The sequence below is a fragment of the Boleophthalmus pectinirostris genome, unplaced genomic scaffold, assembly GCF_026225935.1.
Source record: "Boleophthalmus pectinirostris isolate CB_2022bp ecotype Guang Dong unplaced genomic scaffold, ASM2622593v1 HiC_scaffold_20, whole genome shotgun sequence".
NCBI lineage: Eukaryota > Metazoa > Chordata > Actinopteri > Gobiiformes > Gobiidae > Boleophthalmus > Boleophthalmus pectinirostris.
The window spans coordinates 1708060-1731180 of record NW_026571153.1 but is presented as its reverse complement, the minus strand read 5'-3'; the positions used below and the strand labels follow the sequence as shown (position 1 = coordinate 1731180).

Below are 23121 nucleotides of genomic sequence, written 5' to 3'. Positions count from 1 at the left end.
ACAACCGATCTACGGCCACACGCCAGCGCCAAAACAAGACGAGTAAAAGAAGTTAATGCTGCGTGGAGGAGAGAGAGAGACGAGCGGGGCTGAGCTTTAGTATTCTGGAACATTTACTACAGGAACGAGAGGAAGGAACGAGAGGAAGGAACGAGAGGAAGGAACGAGAGGAAGGAAGGAAGGAACGAGAGGAAGGAACTAGAGGAAGGAACTAGGGGAAGGAACGAGAGGAAGGAACGAGAGGAAGGAACGAGAGGAAGGAACTAGAGGAAGGAACTAGAGGAAGGAACGAGAGGAAGGAACTAGAGGAAGGAACTAGAGGAAGGAACTAGAGGAAGGAACTAGAGGAAGGAACTAGAGGAAGGAACTAGAGGAACTTTTTTAACCAGAACTACTCTGAAAAATGGACTTTTCTAGTTGTTTCTTCTCACTGACCCTCTGAAGTTGTATTTGGAGTGTATTTGTTGGTCCCAAGTCCTGGTTTGTGGTGGTCTCTGGTCTGGTGGCCGGTAGTCCTGGTCTCTAGTCCCTTGTCCTGGTCTCTAGTCCCTTGTCCTGGTCTCTAGTCCCTTGTCCTGGTCTCTAGTCCCTTGTCCTGGTCTCTAGTCCCTTGTCCTGGTCTCTAGTCCCTTGTCCTGGTCTCTAGTCCCTAGTCCTGGTCTCTGGACTGTGGTGGTCCATAGTCCTGGGTCCCGGTCTGTAGTCCCGGTCTGTAGTCCCGGTCTGTAGTCCGTGGTCCATAACCCTGGTCTGTGGTCTGTAATCCTGGCCTGTGGTCTGTGGTCTGTAGTCCCGGTCTGTGGTGGTCCGTAACCCTGGTCTGTGGTCCGTGGTCCTGTGGTCCATAGTCTGTAGCTGTGGTCTGTGGTGGTCCGTAGCTCTGGTCTTTAGTTCTGGGCCGTAGTCCTGGACTCTGGTCCATAGTCCTGGTCCAGGGTGGTCTCTGTTCTCTGGTCTGTAGTTCCTGTCTCTGGTCAGTGATCTGTGATGGTCCGTAGCCCTGGTCTGTAGTGATCGGTAGTTCTGGTCTGTGGTCTGTGGTGGTCTCTGTGGTCTGTAGCTCTGGTCTGTAGTCCAGGTCTGTGGTGGTCTCTCTGATCCATAGTTCTGGTCCGTAGCTCTGGTCCGTAGCTTTGGTCTGTGGTGGTCTGTTGTCCTGGTCTGTGGTCTGTGGTAGTCCCTAGTTATGCCCGTAGCTCTAGTCTCTGGTCTGTTGCTCTGGTCTGTAGTCCAAGTCTGTGGTGGTCTCTCTGGTCCATAGTCCTGGTCCAAGCTCTGGTCTCTGGTCTGTTAGTCCTGGTCCATAGTCCTGATCTATGGTCTGTGATGGTCCATAGTCCGTGGTCCGTAGTCCCGGTCCTGGTCTAGTCCGTGGTCTGTAGTCCGTGTCGTCCCTCTGGTCCCCTGTCCGTGTCCGGTCGTAGTCTGTAGTCCTGGTCTGTCTCTGTCTCTGGTCTGTGGTTCCTGTCTGTAGTCCATAGTCCTGGTCTCTGTTCTGTGGTCTCTAGTCCGTAGTCCCGGTCCGTAGTCCCGGTCCGTAGTCCCGGTCCGTAGTCCCGGTCCGTAGTCCCGGTCTAGTCCTGGTCCGGTCTGGTGGTCTAGTCCTGGGTCTGTAGTCCTAGTCTGTAGTCCTGGTCTGTAGTCCTGGTCTCTGGTCCGTAGTCCTGGTCTCTGGTCCGTAGTCCTGGTCTCTGGTCCGTAGTCCTGGTCTCTGGTCCGTAGTCCTGGTCTCTAGTCCTGGTCTGTCCGTAGTCCTGGTCTGGTCCTGGTCCGTAGTCCTGTCTGTAGTCCGTGGTCCTGGTCCTGGTCTGTAGTCCTGGTCTGTAGTCCTGGTCTCTGGTCTGTAGTCCCGGTCCGTGTCTGCAGTCTTGGTCCCTGGTCTGTAGTCCTGGTCTGTAGTCCTGGTCTCTGGTCTGTAGTCCCGGTCCGTGTCTGGTCCTGGTCTGTAGTCCTGGTCTCTGTCCGTAGTCCTGGTCTCTGGTCCGTAGTAGTCCTGGTCCGGTCCTGTAGTCCTGGTCTCTGGTCCGTCCTGGTCCGGTCCGTAGTCCTGTCTCTGGTCCGTAGTCTGGTCTCTGTAGTCCTGTCTCTGTCCTGGTCTGTAGTCCTGGTCTGTAGTCTGGTCCTGTAGTCCTGTCCGGTCTGTAGTCCTGGTCTCTGGTCCGTAGTCCGGGTCCTGGTCTGTAGTCCTGGTCTGTAGTCCTGGTCTGTAGTCCTGGTCTGTAGTCCTGGTCTGTAGTCCTGTCTGTAGTCCTGGTCTGTGTCAGTAGTCCTGGTCTGTAGTCCGTGTCTGTAGTCCTGGTCTGTAGTCCGGGTCTGTAGTCCTGGTCTGTAGTCCTGGTCCCTAGTCTGTAGTCCTGGTCTGTAGTCCTGGTCTGTAGTCTGGTCTGGTCTGTAGTCCTGGGTCTGTAGTCCGGGTCTGTAGTCCGGGTCTGTTCCCAGGGCGCGTCGTGGTGTGAGGGAGAAAGGCATCGGTGGAATTTTATTATGATAACAGAAGCTCTGCTCAGACAAAAGCCGCTCGGCCGACGCACAAAAACTCACACACACACACACACACACACACACACACACACACACACACACACACACACACACACACACACACACACACACACACACACACACACACACACACACACACACACACACACACACACACACACACACACACACACACACACACACACACACACACACAACACACACACACACACACACACACACACACACACACACACACACACACACACACACACACACACACACACACACACACACACACACACACACACACACACACAACACACACACACACACACACACACACACACACACACACACACACTTTATTCAGACGGACGTGTGCGGACACCCCCGAAATAGAAGCGCATGAGAAACAGACGACAGAACGACACACACACACACACACACACACAGACACACACACACACACACACACACGACACACACACACACACACACACACACACACACTCACACACACACACACGAACACACACACACACACACACACACACACACTCACACACACACACACACACACACACACACACACACACACACGACACACACACACACACACACAGACACACACACACAGACACAGACACACACACACACACACACACACACACAGACACACACACACACACACACACACACACACACACACACACACAGAGAGAGAGTGATAAACGGAGGAGGGGGACGACTTCACAACACGAATGAAGTTTGGATCAATCAGGTTAAAACACCGGATCAAAAAGACGATTTAAAAATATTCACGCAGGATCAGATTCACAGACGAGAAACTGAAACACGGTGATGTCGTATCGTCAAAGTTCTCACAATAACATCACAATAACCGTCTCAAAATATCGAATCACAAGTGTCTCTGTTTAAATGAAGAGTTATGAGAGGGAAAACTACATAGACCATGATCCTTTGCTCCGTGTCAGTCCAGACGACAAGAAGAAATAACAGTTCTGACACTTTTAACTCTTTGGTTTAAGTCTTTTTAAGAAGAAAAACCTCCACAAAATATCGTAATAAATATCGTAAATATCGTGAGACGTATATCGGGAAAATATCGTATCGTGAGACTTGGATATATCGTTTGATCCCAACTAAACTGTGATCGTTAGAAACAGTCGTCGCGTTTACATCAGACATTTAATTATGAATAAAAATATATTCCAAAGTACCATATTTTTTAGATTATAAAGGAGCATTAAGTGAAACAAGGAGTCCTTACTTGTCTCCTTGTTCGTCTCCTTACTCCTCTCCTCACTCTTCTCCTTCCTGGCCTCCTTATTCACCTCCTTGCTTGTCTCCTCCCTCGTCTCCTATCACCTCCCTCGTCTCCTATCACCTCCCTCGTCTCCTCACTCACCTCACTCACCTCCGTCTCCTCATCACCTCCCTCGTCTCTCCTCCTCTCGTCTCCTCACTCACCTCCTCCTTCGTCTCCTCCTTCGTCTCCTCACTCACCTCCTATCACCTCCCTCCCTCACTCTCCTCACTCACCTCCTATCACCTCCTCTCGTCTCCTCACTCACCTCCTCCCTCACCCTCCCTCGTCTCCTCACTCACCTCACTCCTCCTCCTCTCCTCACTCACCTCACTCTCCTCCCTCGTCTCCTCACTCACCTCCTCCCTCTCGTCTCCTCACTCACCTCCTCCTCCCTCGTCTCCTCACTCACCTCCTCCCTCGTCTCCTCACTCTCCTCGTCTCCTCACTCCTCCTCACTCACCTCCTCCCTCGTCTCCTCACTCACCTCCTCCCTCGTCTCGTCTCCTCACTCACCTCCTCCCTCGTCTCCTCACTCACCTCCTCCCTCGTCTCCTCAGTCTCCTCACTCGTCTCCTCACACCTCCTCCCTCCTCCCTCGTCTCCTCGTCTCCTCCCTCACTCTCCTCCTCTCACCTCCTCCCTCTCGTCTCCTCAATCACCTCCTCCTCTCGTCTCCTCACTCACCTCCTCCTCTCGTCTCCTCACTCACCCTCCTCCTCCTCTCGTCTCCTCACTCACCTCCTCCCTCGTCTCCTCACTCACCTCCTCCCTCCTCCTCGTCTCCTCACTCACCTCCTCCCTCGTCTCCTCACTCACCTCCTCCCTCGTCCTCACCTCCTCCTATCACCTCCTCCCTCGTCTCCTATCACCTCCCTCATCTTAATTCGGATTAAACTTAATTTTTCGGACTATAACCGGATTATAAGGCACATTAAGCAAAACAGAGAAACGACACTTGAGTCTGATCCTTTAGTCCAGGCGTCCGCGATCCATCGGCAGATCGTGGAGTAATTCGCCCGGCGTCACCTCCCTGTCCCAGTGAATGTGGATTATTGAGTAATAATGTGTTTAATGCAGCTCTGACACATTTGTTTACATTTTACAGAAACTAAACTTAAAACCACATGACTTATTTGCATAAACTATAAGCTCTGAAAAAAACAGCTCTCTTGCACTTTTCTCCGCGAGGCTCCTGACTACAGCAGCCGTAACGCTCCTATAATCCATCGAGCGGTGCGGCTTTGTAGTTCACCAAAGTCGTACTAAAACATTCTGACAGCTTTTTGAGCGTCGTGTACCACAGAAAATTGGTTCAAGGTCAGTAAACACAACCAGAATTAATACATAAAGCACCGGATTATACGGCGCACTGTCGATTTTTCAGAAAATGAAAGGATTTTAAATGCGCCTTTTAGTCCAAATAATAATAATACAGTAAAAGGTCGGTTTATTCTGATTTAAAAGCCAATTTAATCCTTGATCATGTAAATGTACGTTGAGGTCAGCCCTACGTTCCCTCATTTCTAAGTTTTTTCTCAAAATGAAACTCTAAGTCAAGTTTTTTTATTTTTATACCACATTTCAAGGGGTGATTCAGAGTCATCTGCACCAGGACCTCAACATCACATCTGTCATCAACTTCTGCGGGTGTTCAGGTGTAACTGACGAACAAACTGCCAGAAATTCTGATGACAATTGATGGTAAAGGAAATGTGGGAACATACGACCTAATTTTGCAAAGAAAAAAACTGAAAACACACACAAACATGTATAAACAACATTTTAAAAAAATGCTTAATTTGGGGCCTTGGCTACAAAAGTGCAAAATATCAAGTCTGTAAATAAACTAAAAATCTCCTTATTGCCTCAAAACAAAACAAAAAGTGCAGTGGCCTCATGACTTGACTGGTGCAGGTCGTGGAAACAGCTGGAGTCAGGTCCAGGACACAGAGACACATCACTTCTGCATTTCCCTGGAGTTTATTACATTTGGATTTGGACATTTGGACTCAAATAAACCTGAAAATGAAAATAATAAAAAGTGTAATTGTCCATTTATTTGAGAAATCTCTGCAGTGAACACAGACGCTCAGAACATCGACCGGTTTGACTCACTACACTCTTTGGCAAAGTTTGGACCAATCAAAATGGACGGAGCGACTGAGTTTGGACCAAAACAAAAGTTCCTATTGGACACTCGTTTTCCTGATATCATGAAGTGAGATTTGAACCACCAACTTTCAGATCAGTGGACAAACGCTCCACGAACCAACTGAACTGTCGACCGTCACCAGTGTTACCAGAGTAATCAGAGTACAAATGATGAGTAACTGTATTCAGTTACAGTTACTGTTTCAGTGAGTGGGAATTGGATTACAGTTACTTTGTTGAAATAAATGGATTAAACAGAGGGATTTTACTGTTTTCACATTTTGGGCTAAATTCCTTTTATTCTTTTCGGTAATTTCAATCATTGCCGGAAACTAAACCAGGACTAAACCAGGTCTAAACCAGGTCTAAAACCAGGTCTAAAACCAGGACTAAACCAGGTCTAAAACCAGGACTAAACCAGGTCTAAACTATGTCTCAAACAGGATTTATTATTTGATCATAACCGGGTTATTGATGTGCATGTAAACACACTCAATAATACGATTATTTGACGCTACAGCAGCTGCATTCTGACCAAAAAACTGAAAATAAAATCAACACTGGAGGTTGTTTTGGTTTTTATCAGTCCAACGTTTCCACAATAAAGTGTAAAAACAAGAACGTGTACGAACTAAAACAAGAATCAACCAGGACCAGTGTTGAATGTTCGATATCGTCAGAACGAGCAACTACAAATAAAAAGTCAGAGTTAAAGTTGTATTTTTGATTTTACAGTAAAAACATAAACAAGTGTCGAGTGAAATTTGATTCGACAAAATGACATAAGACGAGGGAAAAGTGAAAACACAAAAACACTGCAAATATGAAGATGTTTTTGTCCAAATAATTTCCCTTGTGGGTCGATAAAGTTTGTCAAAGTCGAAGTTTAAGAGCAAAAGGCAAAAGTTCTAAACCTGCAGAGGAACATCAGAGCTAAGAATTAAATATTTAAAAACGTAAAATAAGGTTCAAAGTTGAGAAACAAAATGATATTTAAACAGAAAATGTCATTTAAACTAAACCAAGACTGAACCAGGACTAAACCAGGACTAAACCAGGACTAAACCAGGACTAAACCAGGACTAAACCAGGACTAAACTCGTCCTACTACTGAATATTCGATATCGGCTGAGTATGAGAAAATGAGAAGGCAGCTACTAAATAATGAATAAACCAGGACTAAAACAGAACTGAACCAGGACTGAACCAGGACTGAACCAGGACTAAAACAAAACTAAAACAAGACTAAAAACAGGACTAAAACAGGGCAAAACCAGAAATAAACCTGGACTAAACAAGAACTAAAGCAGGACTAAACTAGGACTGAAATGAGACTAAAATAGGGCAAAACGAGGACTAAACCAGGACTAAAAACAGGACTGAACCAGAACTGAATCAGGACTAAAACAGGATTAAAATAGGGCAAAACTAGAACTAAGCCTGGATTAAACCGGAACTAAATCAAGATTAAACCAGGACTGAAACAGGACTGAAATAGAGCAAAAGCAGGACTCGACCTGGACTAAACCAGAACTAAATCAGAACTAAGCCAGGACTAAAGCAGGACTGAAACAGAACTAAACCAGGACTAAACTACGACTAGAACAGGACTGAACGAGGCCCAAAACAAGGGCTAAACCTGGATTAAACCAGAACTAAATCAAGACTAAAACAGGACTAAAACAGAACTGAACCAGGACTAAAACAGGAGTAAAACTGAACCAGGACTAAAATAGGACTAAAATAGGGCAAAACCAGAAATAAACCTGGACTAAACAAGAACTAAAACAGGACTAAACCAGGAAATGTGACTAAAATAGGGCAAAACCAGGACTAAAATATAGGTCTGAACGAGGACTAAAACAAGACTAAAACAGGACTAAAAACAGGACTAAAATCAGGACTAAAATAGGGCAAAACTAGAACTAAACCTGGATTAAACCAGGACTGAAACAGGACTAAAATAGAGCAAAAGCAGGACTCGACCTGGACTAAACCAGAACTGAATCAGAACTAAGCCAGGACTAAAGCAGGACTGAAACAAAACTAAAACAGGGCAACACCAAGACTAAAATAGGAAAGAAACAGGACCAAACCAGGACTAAACTAGGACTAGAAGAGGACTGAACGAGGACCAAAACAAGGGCTAAACCTGGATTAAACCAGAACTAAATCAAGACTAAAACCGGACTAAAACCAAGAATAAAAAAGGCAAGAACCAGGACTGAACCAGCAATAAAACAATTTCTAACCCAGGACTAAATTTCAATATTTAAAAACATAAAATAAGGTTCAAAGTCGAGAAACAAACAGCTTCAAAAAACAGAAAAGAGCAGAAGTAAAAAAGTAAAACACCGGCTCAAATATTTCTGCACAAAATACTTGTAAAAACACTGCAGTACTGTGTAGGATTTTCACTTCAGGCGTAAACGAAAACACACGGTGAGAGACTGAAACACACACACACACACACACACACACACACACGACACACACACATCACACACACAAATATCCAGAAAATCACAACGAGAAAGTCAAAATCCGCAGGAAATACGACATAAGTTCCTGTCAGTGGTGGATGAAGTACTCTGTTTCGTTACTGAAGTAAAAGTACAAATACTGAAGCAAAAAACTAATAAACCAATAAATAAAAAACTCAAGTAAAAGTATCACATGAAAAAGATCGACTGAAGTAAAAGTATTAGTAAAAGTATCTGTTCAAAAACGTTCAAAAGGAGTAAAAAATAAAAGTGTTTTGCAAAGATTTTGACATTTAATAAAACTTCAAACGTAGTGATTTTGTTACAGATTTGGGCTGAATTTTGTAGAATGTTTTAGTTTATTTGTATAATTCTTGTTTATTTGTGTATTTTTATTTGCTCAAACTACAAATGTGTTCAAAATAATAAATAAACCCTCAGAATTTTCTGCAGGTCTCAAAATATCATAAAAATATTTTACTTTTCAGTCCTGTTCAAAAATGTAATGGAGGAGAAAGTACAGGACTAAACCAGGACTAAACCAGGACTAAACCAGGACTAAACCAGGACTAAACCAGGACTACACCAGGACTACACCAGGACTAAACCAGGACTAACCAGGGTAAACCAGGACTAAACCAGGACTAAACCAGGACTAAACCAGGACTAAAACCAGGACTACAACCAGGACTAAACCAGGACTAAACCAGGACTAAAAGGACTAAACCAGGACTAAACCAGGACTAAACCAGACTAAACAGACTAAACCAGGACTAAACCAGGACTAAAACCAGACTAAACCAGGACTAAAACAAGACCCAGGACTAAAACAGGACTAAACCAGGACTAAAACAAGACTAAACCAGGACTAAACCAGGACTAAAACAAGACTAAACCAGGACTAAACCAGGTCTAAACCAGGACTAAACCAGGACTAAACCAGGACTAAACCAGGACTAAACCAGGACTAAACCAGGACTAAACCAGGACTAAAAACAAGACTAAACCAGGACTAAACCAGGACTAAAACAGGACTAAAACAAGACTAAACCAGGACTAAACCAGGACTAAAACAAGACTAAACCAGGACTAAACCAGGACTAAAACAAGACTAAACCAGGACTAAACCAGGACTAAAACAAGACGAAACCAGGACTAAAACAAGACTAAACCAGGACTAAACCAGGACTAAACAAGACTAAACCAGGACTAAAACAAGACTAAACCAGGATTAAACCAGGACTAAAACAAGACTAAACCAGGACTAAACCAGGACTAAAACAAGACTAAACCAGAATTAAACCAGGATTAAACCAGGACTAAACCAGGACTAAACCAGGACTAAACCAGGACTAAAAACCAAGACTAAACCAGGACTAAACCAGGACTAAAACAAGACTAAACCAGGACTAAACCAGGACTAAAACAAGACTAAACCAGAACTACACCAGGACTAAAACAAGAATGAACCAGGATTAAACCAGGACTAAACCAGGACTAAACTACAACTAGGCCAGGACTAGGCCAGGACTAAAGCAAGACTAAAGCAAGACTAAAACAGGACTAAACCAGGTCTAGTATTAAATATCAAACATTGTCTGAATATGACAAAATAAGCAGTAGTAAAATTGGTTCATAAATCTAAATTCTCTTGTATTTTTGACTCAAACATCGAGTGGAATTTTCTGAGACGATAAATTTAAAAACGACACAACTCACAGTAATACTAATAAAAGTAAAAAAAACACTGTAAAATGTACTCAAGTAAAGTACAGATACCTCAAATTTATACTCAAGTACTTTAATCTATGTAAATGTAACGTGTTTGATCAATAAAACCGCTCAGGGTGATTTGAATAAACGGGAGAAGGACCTGCGTTTACAACAGGAAGTGTCCGTCGTATCTGTGTTTTTTATAGATTATTCTCCGAGTTTTGCTGCTTTCATCGTGTTTTCCGTTCACACACGAGACGACGGTGGCCCCACAGCGTCATTTTAACATTTTACAAGTCACAGTGTAAAAAAAAAAGCACGTAAAAAATCAAGTATATTGTCCAAACTGTACACGTGTATCTGTGTGTTTAAAGTGTTGGTGCTGCGTTTTGGATCCGTGGGAGCTGGGAGTGAACAGACACGAGAGAGAAGAAAAAGCGACGGTGGCTTTTACCTCCACACTCCACGCGCTCAAAATCTGTCCAATATTACAGATTTGTGGCTAAAAATGTATAAAAAATTAAATATAAACAGCAAAAACATCACATTTCTCTCTGAACACGGAGCCTCGTGTGATTTAAGTGATTATAAAAGACTAAAAATCACACGTTAATCACATTTTATAATCACATGTGATTATAAAAAGTGATATTTATAAGGTGTTAAAAAATAATTAATAAAAAATAATTAATAAAGTGATTCAAATGAAATGTAAAAAGAAAAAAAACATCACATTTCTCTCTGAGCACGACCTCTCATGTGATTTAAGTTATTATTTATAAGACTAAAAATCACATTAATCACATTTTATATGAACATGTGATTATAGAAGTGATATTTATAAGCTATTAAAAATAATAAATAAATAAATAAACAGTCATTCAAATGAAATGTAAACAACAAAAAACACCCATCACATTTCTTTCTGAGCACGACCTCTCATGTGATTTAAGTCATTAGAAAAATCACATTTTTATCACATTGTATAATAATGTGATTATAAAGGTGATATTTATAGGGTGTTAAAAAATATATAAAATTATTAAAATGAAATGTTAACTGTAAAAAGATCTACTGTCCGCTCATGTGATTTAAGTCATTATAAAAGATGAGAAATCACATTTTAATCACATTTTATGATAATACGTGATTATAGAAGTGACATTTATAAACTATTAAAAAATAAGTAAATAAAATGATAAAAATGAAATGTTAACTGTAAAAACATCACATTTCTCATGTGATTTAAGTCATTATCGGACTAGAAATCACATGATAATCACAATGTATAATCACATGTGATTATACAAGTGACATTTACAAGCTGTTAAATATGTATATTAAATAAAATGATTCAAATGAAATGTAAACAGTAAAAAAAAAAAAAAAAAACACACCTAATTTCTTTCTGAACATGGCCTTTTATGTGATTTAACTCATTAGAAGAATCACCAATTAATCACATTGTATAAACACATGTGATTATACAATGTGACATTTAAAGGCCATTAATAAATAAATAAATAAAATGATTAAAATTAAATGTAAACAGAAAAAAAAAAAACAACGCACATTTCTCTTTGAACATGGCCTCTCATGTGATTATAAATGACTAAAAATCACACATTAATCACATTTTATAATCACATGTGAGTATACAAATGACATTTATAGACTGCTAAAAAAAAAATTTAAATCAATTAAATAACATGATTCTAATTAAATGTAAACAGACAAAGAAAAAAAACATCTAATTTCTCTCTGAACGTGGCCGTTCATGTGATTTAAGTGATTATAAGAATCACATGTTAATCACATTTTATAGTCACATGTGATTGTAAAAGTGACATTTATGGGCTGTTAAAAAATAATAATGAAGTGATTAAAATGAAATGTAAACAGAAAAAAAAGCATTGTATTTCTTTCTAAACATGGCCTTGCATGTGATTTAAGTGATTATAAGAATCACATAATAATCACATTGTTTAATCACATAAAAGTGACAAAATAAAACGATTTAAATGTGCAGAGTTTGTGCCTCCGTAGAGTAAAACACCATGAAACGTTATGAAGTAAAAGCAGTAAAGTGCTGTAAATAAGTATACATTTGAAGTACCTGTATTTACTCGAGTACATTTTACAGGAAATATTGAAAAGTAAAAGTATTTTTATTCTAGTTTGAGACGTGCAACTTCATCGCTTTACTTTTCTCATCTCAGCAAATTCCACTCAACGTTTGAATCAAAAATACAACAAACTTTTGATTTATTAACGCTTTTTTACAGCATTTTAGTCCTGGTTTAGTCCTGGTTTAGTCCTGGTTTAGTCCTGGTTTAGTCCTGGTTTAGTCCTGGTTTAGTCCTGGTTTAGTCCTGTACTTTCTACTGTACTACATTTGTGAACAGGACAGGACGTTTTTGAGACGTGCTGCTGAAAACGTTTATTTTAACACGTTTGTAATTCGAGCAAATAAAAATATACAAAATAAAAAAAGAAAGAAACAGCTGGAAAAATATTTGCATTCTGTTGTTTTTAGTTCAACAACAAAATTCATCACAAACCTGCATCAAAATCATAACATTTGACGCTTTATTCCAGCTCAAATCCTGCATGAAATACTTTTACTTTTTACTCCTGAAGTACATTTTTAAACGAGTACTTTAATACTTTTTCTCATGTAGATTTTCATTTGATACTTTTACTTTTACTTGAGTATTTTCTGTAAACAGTAAAACCATCTCATGGGATTTAAGACTAAAAATCACAAATTAATCACATTTTATGATCACATGTGACGACAGAAGTGACATTTATAGGCTGTTAAAGGTTAAATAAAATGAAAATACTTTTACTTTTTACTCTTGAAGTACAGTTTTAAGTGGGTAAACTGTAAAACAAAGTAATTTCCCTCCGAACGTGGCCTCAAGAAATCACAAATTCATCACATTTTATAATCACGTGTGTTTATACGAGCAACATTTATAAACTGTTAAAAAATAAATAACATACTTTTACTTTTTACTCTTGAAGTACGTTTCAAATACTTTTACTTAAGTAGATTTTGTTCGGATATTTGTACTTTTACTTCACAAAATTGAGTACTACTTCTTCTATCACGTGTCTAAAAAACCTGCATGAAATACTTTTACTTTTTACTCTAGACGTACATTTTTAAACGAGTACTTTAATACTTTTACTTCAGTAGAATTTTCATAACATGACACTTTTACTTAAGTAGATTTTATTCGGATATTTGCACTTTTACTTAACAAAATTTGAGTACTTGTTCTTTCATCATGTGTCTAAAAATCTTCACAAAATACTTTTACTTTTTACTCTTGAAGTACATTTTTATACGAATACTCTAATACTTTTACTTTAATAGATTTTTTTCATATGATACTTTTACTTAAGTAGTATTTTTGTACTGATATTTGCACATTTACTTAACAATACTGAGTACTACCTTCTTACATCACCTGTGTAAAACGCCTGCATGAAATACTTTCACTTTTTACTCTTGAAGTACATTTTTAAACAAGTACTTTAATACTTTTACTTGAGTAGATTTTTTTATACGATTCTTTTATTTTTGTTCCAATATTTGTACTTTTACTTAACAAACTTGAGTTCTACTTCTTCCATTATGTGTCTAAAAAAACTTGCATGAAATACTTTTACTTTTTACTCTTGAAGTATGTTTAATACTTTTACTTCAGTCGATTTTTCATATGATACTTTTACTTTTACTTGTGTATTTTTTGCTCTGATACCTGTACATTTACTTAACAAAACTGAGTACTTCTTCTTCCACCACGTCTAAAAAATCTGCACAAAATACTTTTACTTTTTACTCTTGAAGAACATTTAATACTTTTACTTAAGTAGTTTTTGTTCCAGTATCTGTACTTTTACTTAACAAAACTGAGTACTTCTTTTTCCATCACGCGTCTAAAAAATCTGCCTGAAATACTTTTACTTTTTTACTCTTGAAGTACATTTCGAATACTTTTACTTTAATAGATTTTTTCATGTGATACTTTTAACTTTTGTTGTAGTTTTTAGTATTTTTGTCCCGACATTTGCACTTTTACTCAACAAAACTGAGTACTTCTTCATTCACGTATCTAAAAAAAAATCGGCCTGAAATACTTTTACTTTTTACTCTTGAAGTACATTTCTAATACTTTTACTTGAGTAGATTTTTTCATGTGATACTTTTACTTTTGTTGTAGTTTTTAGTATTTTTGTTCCGACATTTGCACTTTTACTCCAACAAAACTGAGTACTTCTTCTTCCACCACGTGCCTAAAAACTGCATTCACTTCCAAAACTTAACCCAGCGTTAAAAAAAAAAAAAAAAAAAACGTGCATGTACAACTTCAAAAACGCGATAAAGCACGTTTTCTTTCCCCGTGCGTAAAGCCGCGCGTTTACCTGGCGCTGGTGCAGTCCTGGTACAGCGTCTCGAAGTCCTTGCGGGAGATGAGTTTGCAGCGGTTCACTCCGGGCTGGATCGCGCCGAGCCCCCGCAGCACGCGCACCTGCTCCACGGTGCACACCACGGGGGTGATGTCCAGGCGCTTGAGCTTCGTGTAGACCGTGTGCAGCCCGCCCACCAGGTGCTTCAGGAACAGATCGAACACTTGCGGCAGGCAGATGAGCTCCTGTCCGTCCACGCTGAAACTCGCCACCTTCACGCCGTGCACCTCCACCAGTTTACACTCGCTGCACAGCCCGGACTGCGGCGGGGGCGGCGGCGGGGGAGCCTGGTGGTGCGGGTGGTGCTGCTGCTGGTGGTGGTGGTGGTGGAGGAGACCCGCGGGGGAGCCGGGGGTCAGCGCGCCGAAGCCGCTCAGCGCGCTCAGAGCCCCCGCGGAACCGGCCAGAGCGGCGCCGTTGCTGCCCAGAGCCGAGAGCGGCGCGCCGTGGCCCGGGAGGAACGTGGCCAGCATGCCGCCGGTGACGCGCGGAGACCCGGACGAGTTGTTGGCGTTGGTCGGCGTCGGGCTGGAGGTGACGGCGGCGGCCAAACTCGAGGCAGAAGAAGAAGAAGAAGAAGAGGAAGAAGAAGAGGAGGACGTGGTGGTGGTGGTGGTGTTGGTGTTGGAGGAGGAACAGTGCTGCGGGTGGTGGTAGAGCGCAGCAGCTGCAGCCGGGTTGGAAGCGCCGGAGCCCGGGGAGAGGAGCGCTGGAGAGCCGGGGAGCGACATGGATGCGGCCCGAGCGGTCACTTTGTTCCACTGTCTCCTCGACTTTTCTTTTTGTTTTCTTTTTCTTTTTCTTTCTTTCTTCTTCCTTCGGTTGTTGTAAACTTTGTGCGGTGGAGGCGGTGGATCGCGCCGGAGCGAACGCGTGAGGAGTGCGTGCCTCTTCGCGGACTGTCCGGTTTGTGTGCGTAAAAAGGACCGGAGCAGAGTCTCGGTCAGTCCCCCTCCTGACCCCGCCCCCGAGGATCATGACTGACAGCACCACGGACCAATCAGAGACGAGGAACACTGCAAAAAAAACACAATATTGATAAGTGAAAATGACTTGTACTTTTTACTCCACTAAATTTTTTAACAAAACTGAAAAATAAAAGTGTTTTTATTTTATTATAGTCGAGTTTGTGATCTGCTGAAAAAGCTGAGGTTTTAATTTTTGAAAATAAACTTAATTAACTTAAAATTAATGAATTAACTAACTAAAATATACATCACAAAATTCAGCGTTTGACCCTTTATTCAGTTTAAAAAATCTGCACGAAATACTTTTACTATTTTACTCTAGAAGTACATTTTTAATACTTTTACTTCAGTAGATTTTTCATATGATACTTTTACTTGAGTATTTTTTGTTCCAATATCTGTACTTTTACTCAACAAAACTGAGTACTTCTTCTTCCATCACGTGTCTAAACAAATCGGTGCAAAATACTTTTACTTTTTACTCTTAAAGTACATCTTGAAACAAGTACTTTAATACTTTTACTTCAGTAGATATTTTCATACTTTTACTTGAGTATTTCTTGTTCCAATATCTGTACTTTTACTTAACAAACTTGAGTTCTACTCCTTCCATCACGTGTCTAAAAACTAAAAATTACTTTTAAAACTTACCACAACATAAAAAAATACAACTTAAAAACATGATAAAAGTAGTTGTTACTTTTACTTGAGTATTTTTTGTTCCGATATCTGTACTTTTACTTAAGAAACCTGAGTACTACTTCTTCCGTCACGTGTCTAAAAAATCTCCACGAAATACTTTTACTTTTTACTCTTGAAGTACGTCTTTAAATGGGTACTTTAATACTTTTACTTCAGTAGATTTTTTCATGTGATACTTTTACTTGAGTTTTTTTTTCCATTATCTGTACTTTTACTTAACAAACTTGAGTACTACTAAAAACCAAAAACTTTACTCTTAAAACTTAACACGACATAAAAATAAAAAAATAAACTGCAAATACAACTTAAAAAACACAATAAAAAGTAGTTGTTACTTTTACTTGAGTATTTTTTGTTCTGCTATCTGTACTTTTAGTTTTGAGACACGTGATGGAAGAAGTAGTACTCAGTTTTGTTAAGTAAAAGTACAGATACAAAACAAAAAATACTAAAGTAAAAGTATCATTTAAAAAAGTATTAAAGTACCAATTTAAAAATGTACTTCAAGAGTAAAAAGTAAAAGTAATTTGTGATTTTTCAAACACGTGATGAAAGAAGTAGAACTCAGTTTTGTTAAGTAAAAGTACAGACAGTAGAACAAAAAATACTCAAGTAAAAGTATTAAAGTACTCCTTTAAAAATGTACTTCAAGAGTAAAAAGTAAAAGTATTTCATAAAGACTTTTTAGACACATGATGGAAAAAGTAGTACTCAATTTCGTTAAGTAAAAGTACAGATAGCGGAACAAAAAATACTCAAGTAAAAGTAAAAGTATCACATGAAAAACCAACTGAAGTAAAAGTATTAAAGTACTAATTTAAAAATGTACTTCAAGAGTAAAAAGTAAAAGTATTTCATAAAGACTTTTTAGACACATGATGGAAAAAGTAGTACTCAATTTCGTTAAGTAAAAGTACAGATAGCAGAACAAAAAATACTCAAGTAAAAGTAAAAGTATCACATGAAAAACCAACTGAAGTAAAAGTATTAAAGTACTTGTTTAAAAATGTACTTCAAGAGTAAAAAGTAAAAGTATTTCGTGCAGATTTTTCAGACACATGACGGAAAAAGTAGTACCCAGTTTTGTTAAGTAAAAGTACAGATAGTGGAACAAAAAATACTCAAGTACAAGTAAAAGTATCATATGAAAAAAGTATTAAAGTACCAATTTAAAAATGTACTTCAAGAGTAAAAAGTAAAAGTATTTCGTGCAGATTTTATAGACACGTGACGAAAGAAGTAGTACTCAGTTTTGTTAAGTAAAAGTACAGATATCGGAACAAAAAATACTCAAGTACAAGTATCATATGAAAAAAGTATTAAAGTACTCGTTTAAAAATGTATTTCAAGAGTAAAAAGTAAAAGTATTTCGCACAGATTTTTCAGACACATGACGGAAAAAGTAGTACCAAATTTTGTTAAGTAAAAGTACAGATAGTGGAACAAAAAATACTCAAGTACAAGTAAAAGTATCATTTAAAAAAGTATTAAAGTACCAATTTAAAAATGTACTTCAAGAGTAAAAAAGTAAAAGTATTTCGTGCAGATTTTTCAGACACGTGACGGAAAGAAGTAGTACTCAGTTTTGTTAAGTAAAAGTACAGATAGTGGAACAAAAAATACTCAAGTACAAGTATCATATGAAAAAAGTATTAAAGTACTCTTAAAAATGTATTTCAAGAGTAAAAAGTAAAAGTATTTCGCACAGATTTTTCAGACACATGACGGAAAAAGTAGTACCAGTTTTGTTAAGTAAAAGTACAGATAGTGGAACAAAAAATACTCAAGTACAAGTACAAGTATCATATGAAAAAAGTATTAAAGTACCAATTTAAAAATGTACTTCAAGAGTAAAAAGTAAAAGTATTTCACGCAGATGTTTTTAGACACGTGAATGAAGAAGTACTCAGTTTTGTTGAGTAAAAGTGCAAATGTCTGGACAAAAATACTAAAAACTACAACAAAAGTAAAAGTATCACATGAAAAAATCTATTAAAGTAAAAGTATTTAAAATGTACTTTAAGACTAAAAAGTAAAAGTATTTCATAAAGATTTTTAGACACATGATGGAAAAAGTAGTACTCAATTTTGTTAAGTAAAAGTACAGATAGCGGAACAAAAAATACTCAAGTAAAAGTAAAAGTATCACATGAAAAACCAACTGAAGTGAAAGTATTAAAGTACTTGTTTAAAAATGTACTTCAAGAGTAAAAAGTAAAAGTATTTCGCACAGATTTTTCAGACACATGACGGAAAAAGTAGTACTCAGTTTTGTTAAGTAAAAGTACAGATAGCGGAACAAAAAATACTCAAGTACAAGTATCATATGAAAAAAGTATTAAAGTACTCGTTTAAAAATGTATTTCAAGAGTAAAAAGTAAAAAATTCGTCTTTTTGTGCTTGGATGTATTTTTCGGGTGTATTTTTTACAGTGCAGTGGTTCTGTGATTGGTCCGGACTCGGGTCTCGTTCTCGGGTCTCGCTCTCTTCACTTCTGTAAACTTTCTCACGGTTTGTGGTTCAGTCCGAAATCTGTTCCAAACTCGGTTCAGAACTTTATTTATGTGGATTTATTTCGAGCGTGTTTCCTCCAGCTTCAGTTTGGGCCTGATCCGGTTTTAGAAAACACAAAGATAAGAACGTTTGGACTTTTTATTTATGAACCGACGAGTCCTGGTTTAGACCTGGTTTAGTCCTGGTTTAGACCTGGTTTAGACCTGGTTTTAGTCCTGGTTTAGACCTGGTTTTAGTCCTGGTTTAGTCCTGGTTTAGACCTGGTTTAGACCTGGTTTAGACCTGGTTTTAGTCCTGGTTTAGACCTGGTTTAGTCCTGGTTTAGTCCTGGTTTAGACCTGGTTTAGACCTGGTTTAGTCCTGGTTTAGTCTGGTTTAGACCTGGTTTTAGACCTGGTTTAGTCCTGGTTTAGTCCTGGTTTAGTCCTGGTTTAGTCCTGGTTTAGACCTGGTTTAGACCTGGTTTAGACCTGGTTTAGTCCTGGTTTAGACCTGGTTTAGTCCTGGTTTAGACCTGGTTTAGTCCTGTTTAGTCCTGGTTTAGTCCTGGTTTAGTCCTGGTTTAGACCTGGTTTAGTCCTGGTTTAATCCTGGTTTAGACCTGGTTTAGACCTGGTTTAGTCCTGGTTTAATCCTGGTTTAGACCTGGTTTAGACCTGGTTTAGTCCTGGTTTAGTCCTGGTTTAGACCTGGTTTAGTCCTGGTTTAGTCCTGGTTTAGACCTGGTTTAGACCCAGTTTAGTCCTGGTTTAATCCTGGTTTAGTCCTGGTTTAGTCCTGGTTTAGACCTGGTTTTAGTCCTGGTTTAGTCCTGGTTTAATCCTGGTTTAGTCCTGGTTTTAGACCTGGTTTAGTCCTGGTTTAAGTCCTGGTTTAGTCCTGGTTTTAGACCTGGTTTAGTCCTGGTTTAGACCTGGTTTAGTCCTGCTTTAGTCCTGGTTTAGTCCTGGTTTAGTCCTTTTAGTCCTGGTTTAGTCCTGGTTTAGTCCTGGTTTAGAATCAGATCTGTATCAAAATCGATCTCAAAATCTGTGTAAAATACTTTTACTTTTTACTCTTGCAGTACTTTTTTAAACAGGTACTTTAATACTTTTACTTTGTGTGATACTTTTACTTTTCCTTGAGTATTTTTGTTGTGGTATTAGTACTTTCAGCTCGGTCCTGGTCTTGTCCTGGTCTTGTTCTGGTCTTGTTCTGGTCTTGTTCTGGTCTTGTTCTGGTCTGTTCTGGTCTTGGTCTGGTCTTGGTCTGGTCTTGTCCTGGTCTTGTTCTGGTCTTGGTCTGGTCTAGTTCTGGTCTAGTTCTGGTCTTGTTCTGGTCTTGTTCTGGTCTAGTCTGGTCTTGTCTCTGGTCTTGTTCTGGTCTTGTTCTGGTCTAGTTCTGGTCTTGTTCTGGTCTTGTTCTGGTCTTAGTTCTGGTCTTGTTCTGGTCTTGTTCTGGTCTCTGGTCTGTTGGTCTTGGTCTTGTTCTGGTCTTGTTCTGGTCTAGTTCTGGTCTTGGTCTGGTCTTGTTCTGGTCTTGTTTTGGTCTTGTCCTGGTCTTGTCTGGTCTTGGTCTGGTCTAGTTCTGGTCTCTGGTCTTTGGTCTTGGTCTAGTTGGTCTGGTCTAGTTCTGGTCTTGTTCTGGTCTAGTTCTGGTCTTGTTCTGGTCTTGTCTGGTCTTCTGGTCTCTGGTCTTCTGGTCTAGTTCTGGTCTAGTCCTGGTCTTGTTCTGGTCTTGTTCTGGTCTTGGTCTGTTTCTAGTTTCTGTCTAGTTCTGTTCTGGTCTAGTCCTGGTCTAGTCCTCTGGTCTAGTTCTGGTTTTCTGTTCTGGTCTTGTTTTGGTCTTGGTCCTGGTCTTGTCTTGTTCTGGTCTTGTCCTGGTCTTGGTCTGGGTCTTGGTCTGGTCTAGTTCTGGTCTTGTTTTCTGGTCTTGGTCTGGTCTTGGTCTGTCTGGTCTTGTTCTGGTCTTGGTCTAGTGGTCTTGGTCTGGTCTTGGTCTAGTCTGGTCTGTTTGGTCTGGTCTTGGTCTTGGTCTTGGTCTCTGGTCTCTGTTCTGGTCTAGTTCTTGGTCTGGTCTTGTTCTGGTCTGGCTGGTCTTGGTCTGTCTTGGTCTGGTCTTGGTCTTGGTCTAGATCTGGTCTAGTCCTGGTCTAGTTCTGGTTTTTGTTCTGTCTAGTTCTGGTCTAGTCCTGTCTAGTCCTGGTCTAGTCCTGGTCTAGTCCTGTCTAGTCCTGGTCTAGTTCTAGTCTTGGTCTGGTCTTGTTCTGGTCTAGTGTTCTGGTCTTGTTCTGGTCTAGTTCTGGTCTAGTCCTGGTCTAGTCCTGGTCTAGTCCTGGTCTAGTTCTGGTGTGAATAAAGTCAGATAACAGAAGCTCGTTTCTTCCGCAATGGGGAATTTACACGGTTGCAACACGAAGTTCAAACCAGCAGAAAGAAAACAAAAACAGAAATAACTTTAAAAAGTGGAATTATAAATGAAGAAATACAAGAAATACTTTGAATAGACTTAAAATACAAAAATAAATGATTACAATAAAGTAAAAAGACTCAAAAAGACGACAAAACTAAGGTTGTACTCAAATACTTTTACTTAAGTCACTTTTTACTGCATTTATGCTCCAGTCTGAGTATAAATGCAGTATTCTGAGTATAAATGCAGTATTCTGAGTATAAATGCAGTATATTCTGAGTATAAATGCAGTATATTCTGAGTATGAATGCAGTATTCTGAGTATAAATGCAGTATTCTGAGTATAAATGCAGTATAATGAGTATAAATGCAGTATATTCTGAGTATAAATGCAGTATATTCTGAGTATAAATGCAGTATTCTGAGTATAAATGCAGTATAATGAGTATAAATACAGTATATTCTGAGTATAAATGCAGTATTCTGAGTATAAATGCAGTATATTCTGAGTATAAATGCAGTATTCTGAGTATAAATGCAGTATAATGAGTATAAATACAGTATATTCTGAGTATAAATGCAGTATATTCTGAGTATAAATGCAGTATATTCTGAGTATAAATGCAGTATTCTGAGTAAAAATGCAGTATTCTGAGTATAAATGCAGTATATTCTGAGTATAGTATTTCTGATATAAATGCAGTATTCTGAGTATAAATGCAGTATTCTGAGTATAAATGCAGTATAATGAGTATAAATGCAGTATTCTGAGTATAAATGCAGTATAATGAGTATAAATGCAGTATAATGAGTATAAATGCAGTATAATGAGTATAAATGCAGTATTCTGAGTATAAATGCAGTATTCTGAGTATAAATGCAGTATAATGAGTATAAATGCAGTATATTCTGAGTATAAATGCAGTATATTCTGAGTATAAATGCAGTATTCTGAGTATAAATGCAGTATATAATGAGTATAAATAAATGCAGTATATTCTGAGTATAAATGCAGTATAATGAGTATAAATGCAGTATATTCTGAGTATAAATGCAGTATATTCTGAGTATAAATGCAGTATAATGAGTATAAATGCAGTATATCTGAGTATAAATGCAGTATATTCTGAGTATAAATGCAGTATATTCTGAGTATAAATGCAGTATATTCTGAGTATAAATGCAGTATATTCTGAGTATAAATGCAGTATATTCTGAGTATAAATGCAGTATATTCTGAGTATAAATGCAGTATATTCTGAGTATAAATGCAGTATTCTGAGTATAAATGCAGTATTCTGAGTATAAATGCAGTATTCTGAGTATAAATGCAGTATATTCTGAGTATAAATGTATATTCTGAGTATAAATGCAGTATATTCTGAGTATAAATGCAGTATATTCTGAGTATAAATGCAGTATTCTGAGTATAAATGCAGTATATTCTGAGTATAAATGCAGTATTCTGAGTATAAATGCAGTATAATGAGTATAAATGCAGTATATTCTGAGTATAAATGCAGTATTCTGAGTATAAATGCAGTATATTCTGAGTATAAATGCAGTATTCTGAGTATAAATGCAGTATTCTGAGTATAAATGCAGTATATTCTGAGTATAAATGCAGTATATTCTGAGTATAAATGCAGTATAATGAGTATTAAATGCAGTATATGAGTATAAATGCAGTATATTCTGAGTATAAATGCAGTATATTCTGAGTATAAATGCAGTATATTCTGAGTATAAATGCAGTATATTCTGAGTATAAATGCAGTATTCTGAGTATAAATGCAGTATATTCTGAGTATAAATGCAGTATATTCTGAGTATAAATGCAGTATTCTGAGTATAAATGCAGTATATTCTGAGTATAAATGCAGTATTCTGAGTATAAATGCAG

At 38.7% G+C, this 23121-nt stretch overlaps 1 protein-coding gene across 1 annotated transcript; it reads right to left on the bottom strand.

The window, feature by feature from the left end:
* Nucleotides 1-649: 649 nt before the first annotated feature.
* Nucleotides 650-15537, bottom strand: LOC129409883 (dachshund homolog 1-like). Its single transcript, XM_055156792.1, has 2 exons — nucleotides 14599-15537; nucleotides 650-1148 (listed from the first exon to the last, which is right to left on the bottom strand). The coding sequence occupies exons 1-2, from the start codon at nucleotides 15372-15374 to the stop codon at nucleotides 650-652; spliced, it is 1275 nt and encodes a 424-aa protein (XP_055012767.1). The 5' UTR covers nucleotides 15375-15537.
* Nucleotides 15538-23121: the final 7584 nt, after the last annotated feature.